Source organism: Epinephelus moara, chromosome 1 (assembly GCF_006386435.1).
Source record: "Epinephelus moara isolate mb chromosome 1, YSFRI_EMoa_1.0, whole genome shotgun sequence".
Classification (NCBI taxonomy): Eukaryota; Metazoa; Chordata; class Actinopteri; order Perciformes; family Serranidae; genus Epinephelus; species Epinephelus moara.
This window is the reverse complement of record NC_065506.1, coordinates 27,319,889-27,330,946: the sequence shown is the minus strand read 5'-3', so window position 1 is coordinate 27,330,946 and position 11,058 is coordinate 27,319,889. Positions and strand designations below refer to the sequence as shown.

At 39.3% G+C, this 11,058-nt stretch overlaps 1 protein-coding gene across 1 annotated transcript in view; it reads right to left on the bottom strand.

Annotated features, from left to right (window-relative positions):
- galnt18b (UDP-N-acetyl-alpha-D-galactosamine:polypeptide N-acetylgalactosaminyltransferase 18b) overlaps nt 1-11,058 on the bottom strand; it is a 129,731-nt gene that overhangs the window by 74,389 nt on the left and 44,284 nt on the right. Inside the window, exon 2 of the mRNA XM_050053845.1 lies at nt 1,536-1,731. Within this exon, the coding sequence (XP_049909802.1) occupies nt 1,536-1,731 (196 nt within the window). The remainder of the gene's footprint in view (nt 1-1,535; nt 1,732-11,058) is intronic.

Sequence of the window (11,058 nt, the reverse complement as noted above, 5' to 3'; positions counted from 1 at the left end):
TATATATATATATATATATATATATATATATATATATATATAATACTGTTTATATTCTAATCTAATTTACATATTCTGATTATCAATTTATACTTCTTCTGTGTGTGCAGTGTGGAGGAGGCTACAACTGCATTTCATTATGCAATCCTGTATTGTATAATGACACAAATAAGTCACTGAATCCTTAATCAGCATACTTGCCAACCTCCAGACATCATAATTACCGTGAGTTCACTTAAAAATCTGAAAACTTGAAAACGTCCTCAAGTTAATTTTGTGAATTGATGTGACAGCAACAGTAACTTTATTTTACAACATGCTTTTCCAACCAGCAGTTATGGCATTAATGCCAGCTGGGCGGACAAAAGCTCTGTCTATCATGACTTAGTAGTACTATACTGAAAGTGTTTTCTTTACACTGGTGACTCTCTTTACAGCGATCTGAAGGCAGCAGGTATTTGTTCCATAATGCTGTGCAATTATACACGGCAGATCCGCTGGTTACAGTTTGTGCAAACTGTTGTAGAATGACTACAGAACCCCCTGTGCTTATATGCACATCAAACGTATCATTTTGATGCATTGTTCGACACACTGTCCTCTGAAAATCAGCAGGTGTGTTGGAGACTGACACTTTAAAAAGTTTTCACACAGCTCCACAAAAAAATTGTGAATCACTTAAAGCTTCTCACTCTGATTATAACTTCCTAAGGGTTGTTCTTTTGTGCCCAAGAGCGACACAGGTGTGCTAGCACCACAGGTGCGCCAAGGGAGCCTGGCCACAAAATTACCAAAAGTGTGTTTGGCACACTTGTGGTGCACTTGGCAGGGCACATCTGTTGCGATCTGTCCATACTGCTGGATTCACGAGCCCGCGATGCCCTCTTGTACACACAAAGCAGCAAATAACTATCAATTTGTGGAGGTAAGGGGATAAAAAACAAACGCTGTGCGTAGAGAAAGTAGTGACGGCTACTGATTCTGAGGACTGTCTGGATGGATATCTTAAACATGATGCATCATTAATAACTTGTTGGATAAAACACCACAAACTAAACATGTTCCTAAACATTTATAGGCACGTGCAGTTAGGTCTTATTATCAGTTTGAAATTAGTTTTTCTCTGCGTGAGAAAATGGACGTGAGTTGGCAGCCTTGCAGTTGAAAACAGGGACATTTTTGGAGACAGCTCCAGCCGGGGACAGACCAATGTGTTACTTAATACCGCAGTGTTTTGACACTGTCATATACATATACAGTAGCACCCTAACTATTTATTTGCAAGTGAAATCACCAAGAGTTGCAAGTGAGGAGAAAAATCTGCTGCACACAATTGAACTGCCACTTTTGCAGCACAAAGAATTTGGACACATAACTCAATTTGTAATTCAGATGCATCAGAAAACAGCAGTGAAATAAACAGTTCACTCAAACACAGGATACTTTATAGATCTACATCAACAGCTAGCACATATTGTAGAGTGGTACCACATAAAAATGACAGTGTTTGGGCACTGTTCTACCTGCAGTCTTACCCATCAGGCCTGAGGTCTGGTATTGGTCTGTCTAAAGAGAGACGATCACTGAGGTAGCCGTTATATCCATAGTACTGGAACATCTTCAATGCCATCCGCCGGTTGTCCGGGCCGAGCTCCTGACCCCAGTGAGCGAACAGCGACGAGTCAGAGAATGATGTGTCCGCCTGACCATCCTCTCCCCTCCCTGGAGTCTCTAGGAGGCATAGGAAGACAAATAGCATGAATATTTGTCTTGGCCAAAGCTTCTCAAGCCACTGCTGAGGTTGCGTGTAAGGTGACATTTAATGGATGTGGAGAAATGATTGCGCTAATATAATCACTGTGATAAATGCTGCTTTCCCTTGTGCTGTAATGTACTATGTTAGCAGGTGAAGGGTGGCCTGTTATTTCCAGAGACTGATTGGCTGTCCTTCAACAGAAACACAGTGAGTTCATACTGTTTGCATGATGAGACGCTCTGGTGTCCTTGAAACAAGAGAGTCAGTCCCTACCAGCAGCTGGTGGAATGTTCTGTAGCTGACCTTGCTCTTTGACCTACGCAGAGGGGAAAAAGTGAAACAAATTTCCCTAAAGGTATTGCTAGTGCACGGCACACAAGCTTCCTTTAATATTTAATTAAGTGCTAACGTGTGATCATCTTTGGAATAAGCAAACTTTTCTCTGCGAGTGTTCTAATACTGCAGACGACTGTAGAGCGACTTAGTGTTTAAAAGGCTGAAAACTGAAGGGTTCAAAATGAGTGCAGTCCTGACTCATTCTATAGCTGAGCAGCAGCGACAACACTGAGAGCTAAGAGACATCTAACAAACACACACTTAGTGTGACAAACAGTATATTACTGCTTGTGGTCCTTGTTGATGGACTCGGTTCATGTCCAGACTCCATAAAACACCAGCGGCATCTGTTAAAAATTCTGTCCTGCTTCCAAGAGGTTTTAATGCACTTCAGAGCAAACTTCTGAGTGTGCTTAACAGTCAGGGAGCTTTACCCACAGGCGAGTGGTTTAAATGCCAAAAAAATACAGTATAAAAAGGAGATAAAAGTAAAGTGATATCATCTTGAAGCATACACAATAAAAGTTTTCCAACTGCACTTGCATGATTGCAGCCTGTAGCTGTGAAATTTCAGTGATTGTGTCCGCCTCTGCAGCGAAAATAAAAACATGTTAACAGTGCAAAATCTTTCCCAGGTTTTCTATTTGACAAAGACATTTCATTCAGTTCTTGTCCATGATGGAACATTATGCAGGGATTCAGCAGCATGCCACAGTCAGGTCTGAATATTGCAGTGCTTTCGTGTTATTGCATGGCACAGTAATATCTATGATCTGTGTATAATGTGGGGGTGTGGGTGAGAGGCTGGTGGCAGCCCAGTGAAGTTGAGAAAAATCTGGGATATTATTTCATGTGAACTGAGATTAGTGACAAAGACTGTAAACTGTATAATGGGTTGTCACAGTACCATGGATGGATTACTTGGGCCCTGGGCACATGCAAAATGTCACTTAAGTTAATACGTACTGACCAGGAAGGGAAGCAAAAACACAACAAAGAGATGCAACGGAACTGCAAAGAGAGGCAAAATAGCTACGAAAGGGGAAAAACAAACACAAATTAACACAAGACGACCAAAAAGAGACACAAAATGACTACAAAGAGAAACGAAACAACCTAACAAGACACAAAATGACCTAAAAAATCCACAAAATTACCTCAAAGAGACATAAAACCACTACAAAGACACAAAAAATACTACAAAATGGGGCAAAACAACCAAAAAGAGATGCAAAATGACTACAAAAGGGAAACAAAACAACCTGTAAAGACACAAAATTACCTCAAAAACCCACAAAATTACCTCAAAGACACACAAAAAAAGAAAACACTACAAAATGGGGCAAAATAACCAAAAAGAGATGGAAAATGACTACAAAGAGAAACAAAACAACCTATAAAGACACAAAATTACCTCAAAGACACACGCAAAAAAAGAAAATACTACAAAATGGGGCAAAACAACCAAAAAGAGATGCAAAATGACTACAAAGGGGAAACAAAACAACCTATAAAGACACAAAATTACCTCAAAAACCCACAAAATTACCTCAAAGACACACAAAAAAAGAAAACACTACAAAATGGGGCAAAATAACCAAAAAGAGATGGAAAATGACTACAAAGAGAAACAAAACAACCTATAAAGACACAAAATTACCTCAAAGACACACGCAAAAAAAGAAAATACTACAAAATGGGGCAAAACAACCAAAAAGAGATGCAAAATGACTACAAAGGGGAAACAAAACAACCTATAAAGACACAAAATTACCTTAAAAAAAACACAAAATTACCTCAAAGACACACACAAAAAAAGAAAACACCACAAAATGGGACAGAACAATGACAAAGAGACACAAAATGATCAAAAAAGAAACAAAATGCATGTTTCCAGTCCTGTGTAGGAGAGGTAGTGGGCCTTTTACATATCTGTACTCAATCATATTGCAAACAGAGGGTTTCTAAGAAGAAAAAAACAAAAACAGGAAATGATTGACTTCATAATAATGTATTTAATTGACAAGGTCTGAGTACAGCTGAATTCCATGTCATGGATAATAATTGCATATTGTTAATTATATGTTCAAATTAGCAGGAAATGAAATCTAATAAAAAAATGGTGCTGGTATCATCTGTTAATAATTTCATTAAAAAAGAAGGCAGCAGTCCCCTGCAGCATATTGAGGCTTTACAAAAAAAAAAAAAAAAAAAAAAAAGGGAACAAATTTCATTATAAAGCTTCAGTATTTCAGGTTACTGCAGACTGACATAATGAACAGTTTTGTTTTCTTGTTCAAAGTAAAATGAAATGCAAGCCAGGAGAAGAGTGATAAGAATGGTGTCTCCTTTTAATTAATACTATTTGTCATAACTGTGTTTTCTGCTGTTTCTGTTGAAGCTATAAATTAATATGTCTCTCAAGTTTCAGAACACAATAAGGCGAATAAATGAAAACTGAAATCCTTTTTTAAAATCTCAGACATTAAATGAAATAGTGAGGAATGAACATAAACCAAGAAGCCTCAAAGACTCAGAGGAAAAAAGAAAAGGCTTTCGGTCCTCGGTGACACTGCAAGCAAAAGACAAGGTTAAGCGTGTGTGTGTGTGTGTGAGAGTGTGTGTCTGTGTGTGCACAATGCATGTGTTTTAAGCAGATTGGCGAAGGTTAATATTCATGAGCAGATTGCTTTAACATACAAGTGACAAACAGTCAGCCACGCTAGAACTAAGACAACAATATGGAGGCAGGTGTGAAGGGATTACATTATGAACCGAAACAAAAAGAACTGCCTCTGAAAAGGCTTCAGCTCCCAGTAAATGTCTCAGGAAGGTGAACAAAACTATTGCACCAGTAGGTACAGTTTGTATCCTGTAAAATTAGAACTTGCAGTACCTCTCGTACACATGTGGTTTTAAGGAGGACATGCTGGACTCACTAACCTTTACACAAGTACAAAATGAAGATTTTAATAGCCTTGAGACATTTGGTAAAAAGCAAAAAAGCCAGAGCTGAAATGAGGTTTATTTGCATTCCTTGTGGCATGCCGACAGGGGCTGAACATGAACCAGTAAGGATCTGATATTCTGTCTACTGATGGATGAAGTCAAGCCCAAAATGGCCCAAATTATACAATGCATATATATTATGATGCATTTTGTATGTTGGCTACCTGGGCTTTTGCTTTCCTTTGCAGAGTTGGATGAGATGGATCTCCCGAATCTGCACTGAGCTGGTTAGCTTAGCTTAGCACAAAGACTGGAAATGAGGGGAAACTGCTAGCTTGGCGCTGACCTGCCAGTAAATCTAAATCTGCTAACCATCTAAGTCTTGGCAAAAAGCAAACACTGGTAAGTGTAAAGCACAGTTCAGACCAAAGATTCCTGATGAGACGAGTTGAAACATGCAACAACTTGCAATGCAATGATTTGACCAGCAGAGTTGCAGAGTGTTTGGTCTGAACTGGGCTTTGTAGTTATCAATCTAGCTGAAAGGATTTAATGCCGGCCGACTTTACGGCATTACTTTGGCCCTTGGTAAGCACTACAGCAAATCATTACCAGTTCATGGTTGACCCCGTGTTGGCTCTAAAAGGCTCTTAACTGTTAGCGCTAAATGGTGAGTTACTGTGTAAAATGTTACTAATGTATTCAATGGGAGATTTTGCCAAAGCACACTGCCTTATTTCCTATGATAATGTATGCATTTAATAATGACAGCTTCAGCTGCGGCTAAGTAATGATGCTAATTAAGAGCTACCTGAGTGACCAAAGTCTTTTAACACCAAATGTGGTACCACGTGTCTACCGCATTGTAAGCTACACACACAGTTATGTCTTTTACATACCACAATGACATAGCTGTATTTTAAAAAAGTACCCAGTGAAACATTAACAAATCAAAAAGTCAGGCAACATCCAAGTTGAGAGAACAGTGCACAGCGAACGGTTCGAGCCTGAGGCAGAATAACTTCAACCCCTCACATTCAACGCACAGTCGTTAAAAGTTTCACTGCTGTGAAGCAGAGGGGAAGTGTCTCAGCTCTTGATAAGACAACACTGTGATTAGACTAAGGACAGGATAAAAGTTCTGAAAGTCTTTCAATCCTGGCAAGTACGCCTGAAGGCCCATTCATTGCACTGCTGCTAGTGGTGATTAATTAAGCCTACAGAGACTGTTTCCTCAGCGGTAAGTCCCTATAGCAGCAGTTAGGGCAGGTTGCTGTTGTTTGGACAGGGTAACCTTGGCAACATAGTCTGTTTGGTGTGTTGTCTGTTGCACATAGAGATGATTGACAAACAAGCTTGTACAACCTTTCTGTAATGGGTTCACATTAATCACGAAATACGTCACATGATTTGCTTTTCATCGACAAGGTCATGAGACTTACTGTAACCTTGCTGTTTGGAGAGTGGTTTCCTCTTGAGTACGCATTCAATCAACTAACCTTGGTGCTAACTCAAGTAAAGCACAGCCAAATACCTGAGGCAAAAACCAGTGTGTATGTGTGTGCGTATGTGTGTAGACAGGTGAAGTATTCCCACAGCTTCCCAGCAGCACTCCAGGCGTGTGTGGAGTGCAGCACTAAGTGTGCTTCGACAGCGAAGCAACTGAGTTATAGCTGTCTGCTCGCACAGTCACAGGAGGAGGAGAGGCAGGAGGAAAGATATGTGCATGCAACATGTGCACACCGAATACACTAAACCGCTGGAGACCAAAGTTAGACACTTAACAAAGAAGTCACTGAAAGAGAACAATACACCTCCAGGATAAACATGAACTTACTTTTAAGAGGCACAGCAGCACATGTTAAATTATTGAATTTGATCCCATAAAAGATAGTTCACTGTGATGAAACGGCCCCACAATGTACAAAGATTTTATCAAATTATATTTATTCACCCACTCCTGTCTGTGGAGAGGAAAATGTTTTGAATTTCAAACACAAATCATTATCATTTTTAGAGATAGCTCTCTTTCATGCAAGTCACTGTGGTACAGATGTAGACTTTTGATAAAACTGCCGTAGGCCTGATTTTTTTCACCTGCCTCTCTACACTCTAAACTTTGTCGTGCGCTGGGAGCAAAGAGGGAAGCATTTGGCCGTTGTAAAAATTTTAGTGAAAATCAATAAAAGGGTAAGATCTCGGTTCAGAGATCTTTACTGTGTAACAGATGCTGTCAAATGGACAACTAGAGTGAGTTTTCAAAGAGCAGTTAATTCTTAAATGCATACCTCAGGTCTTCAGAGTCTTTAGGGATGTGCTTATTAATTCATTTTAATCAATTAGAGCCTCCACCTCTGCTTCTCCTCAAACTATATGGTTTTAACGATTTTCTTGTATGAAACGTGTTGAAAAATAAAAGGTTTGTGTTGTTATATTTTTTATGATTTTAGAGATCTGAAAGAGTGTTGCTCAGTAGCAGGTGATAATACGTGCACAACATCCAGCCCATTCACCAGAAGAAATTGTTTGCATGGTACGTTTCTGCAAACCATGAATATGTTGCGTCTGCATGTTTTGTACGTATCATATCAACATTTTCAAGGAGATGTAGGATTTAAGTTGTCTTTGTCATCTGGAGATAGAGGGGCTGGCTGATGGCATGTCACCTAGACGAGTTACCTGTCAAGCTGGAAATCACAGTTTGAGACCAGCGAACAACAAAATGGGCTGTGATTTAGCGAGTTGTGTTTTCAGCAGCTTTTTAGCCATTTCCTGCTGTGACAGTAGCACAAAAGTGGTTATTTTTTACAGAGACTGCTCCTACAGCAGGGATTGTGCCACCAATACCAGGTATTATAAGCCAAAACATGATCTTTTCTGTTACCAAACGTTTTTTGTGCCTCAGCCTTACTGCAGGTCAACCATATCATTGTTGAAATGCAAACTTTCAACGCATCCACTACATAATAATGTGCAAATGTAAAGTATTTGTAGTTTGTAGAAGTGTACAATGCCAACATTTTTTTCTGGTAACTGCGCTGCAATATGTCTATAAACAGTAAAATTATTTTGCAACAGAGAAAGGCCCATTGTCATTGATAGTACTTAAGTTTACAAGTATTTTTTTCCCCATTGTTTTAAATTATATTTACTGAGTCTCTAAAGACCAGGTATGTTTGGGGGAAAAAAACATTAATTTAAGTGTTCATGTAAAGAGTCATATTGTTTGTATCGCTCTGAGCCTCACCAGATCCCAACAGACCAAATGTGAGACAAAGAGTATGCTTGTGTGGGACTGGATTCCAATGTGTGCATATATATTTTTTTTTCAATACAATGTATACTTAAAATAAGAAAATATAATTCTATTCTGCCTCACATGTACTGTGTTCCTTCCCTGATCATATCATCATATTGTATCATATTCTACCTAAATATGCATATCCTGTAACTTTGTGGTGTCTCGCAGTTTTCCCCCGTTGGGTGTAGCGTATACTAAGGTGACAGTTTCACCTGCTCTTGACCCATGTGTGCGCTCTTTGATTGACATCAAACACACGACCGTGATGAAAGCGTTCCCTGCTTTCTTCACAGCCACTGGATAAAAGCCAGATTTTAGAAGATCGTCTGTCCCGCAGTGGTTTGACTTTTGAAAACTGGAGCCAATCAAAATGGGGGACATTGACTCAAAATGTGCAGCACTGGACAAGAGTTAAAAACACTGTGAAGTCAGGCATAACGTGGGACAATTGGCTTTGCATGTTGCCATACTTCTCAGCAAGCCAAATTAAGTTCACTTCTGTGTTTTGCCTCAATAATTTAGAGAGTACTTGTATCCTGACTGAACTCTCACAGAGATACAGAGCAACAAACTCCTACATGGAGGGAGAGACACTTTAGGCAGCTACTGTTGAAGCCACAGGTATTTAACTACAAACTAAAACTGACATGTGAATATTGTTTTAATCAGATGAAGAACCCTGTTTGACCTTGACACCAGACAACCATTTAAAAACAAGTCTGTAGTTCTTTGTTCCGCAGATTTCACTGTCTGTAAATACCCTCCAATTACAGCAGACAGTTTGCAACTGATCCTCAGTCATTGTGTCATTTTACATCCAAAATAATGAGAGCGGAGCATGAAGCCACAACATCAAACGCTGTGGTGCAGTCAGAATATTCATTGTATATTCAGTCTGACACCAACTGAGAGGGAGGAGAAGACCTTAATGTAGACTTCAGTCTGTAAGGGAAAAAAAAAAAAACAGGTCTCATCATCCACATGAAAATTTCAAGACACACCGGTGTTTCTACAACTTGATATCAAAGAAGCTGTCAGCTAAAAGAGATCAAGTATTTTAGAAACTTTTCACGTTCAAGGCGGAGTTTGACAATAGTGCAGAAAATCTCCTGCATGCTGCCACAGTCACATTCACCATTTTTTCCAAATGCATTTCCTGCAGAGCAGCTCAAGACTACACACCTGAATAACAACTTCTGCTGTCGATCTTCGAGCTTCTTTTAATGTCCTCTCATCTTAGAGAAAGTTTTATTAAATCACTTGTTATCTTACTTGAATAATAATGTAATTTATTTAATATTTAAGGTGCTCCAATACAATTTTATCCCCAGTAGGCTTGGGCAGTATAAATGTATTACAGTACACCAAGATATTTAGAAGTCCTGAAGGTATCATTGTCAGTACCATCAAAGTTTCAGACACTCTTCTTTCTATTAAACTGATAGAGAGATGCTGTATTGAGCTGATGCAGTGCACAGGACACACCACCAGAGGTCAGTCTCTACTGGTGGAACAGCAGCTGAGCTGATACAGATGGCGCCTGCAAGTAGTGGGGATAACGTTACAGATCAAGTAAAAAAAAGCCTCTCCGTGAAAACTGCCAAATATAGGTTAACTGTATCGTGACATGACTTCTTTCAACTACAAAACAGTTTGATTTTATTCAACATATCATCTCCGTTCAGCCCATTGATGTGTCTGTATCTGCCATTGCAACAAATGAAGCTCTAGCGAAAGTTCAGTCAGGACGACAAAACGTTTTATGCTCAGGCTCGAAGTTTCTTTCTCACCTTGCCATTCACTCCTTGCACATATGCTCACTCACTATCTCTGTCTGGGTGGGTCAGTTGAGTCATCAGCTATTCTTCAGCTGATTCACAATCAACCAATAGCACAACGACACACCTTCTCTGTCAGCCTATCATCTTACTGCTCTCTAATTTAAATATGGTTCTTTCTTTCTTAATCAGCACAAATCATCTATTACTCTGTACACTCATATTCTGTATTAAATATTATCTCTACTTTATTCTTCTGTCTGTCCTGATTGAAGTGTCATTGGGTCCTCCAGCAAGAAGGGCGCTTATTTCTTATCTATTCATTATTCTGTGGGCCATGAGTATTTAAACCCTGCAAGACTTGTCTACGAAGACTATTTGCATATTAGAAACACATCATAGTAGGCTAGGCGATTAAATTTATGCTACAATAAGTTCTATCTGTTTTTTCTCTTTTTGTTTTTACCGTAAACCCTGGTGAAATGTCATGAGGCTACAGTATGAAAAAAGCAGATACCGCCCAAGGCTAATCCCCAACAACACATACCAAGTAGATTGCTCAAGTTTAGCCATGAACACTCTTAGCGAAGGTCACAATAAGTGTTAAATCAATTGCATTGATATCTACCTTCAGTGGAATTGTAATGTGATGACATGAACAGGTGTGATTCTGAGCAAATTTAACTATAAACTGAAAAAAAGGAATACCTGAAGACCTTTGTGAGATGTAATGCATAACATTGGAACACAGATCAATTGCATGTACATTGATATAGCTGAAAAATGCTCTTTTTAAAATTGTTATATTGATTTCAACCACATCACCCAGCCCTAAGCCCGCTTACTGTCACAGCTCCATGACTGTGTACACAGTAAAGGGCTGGTAAGCACTCGACATGACCTTCTCTATCATTTAGGCCCTCATGCTCCACAGCACA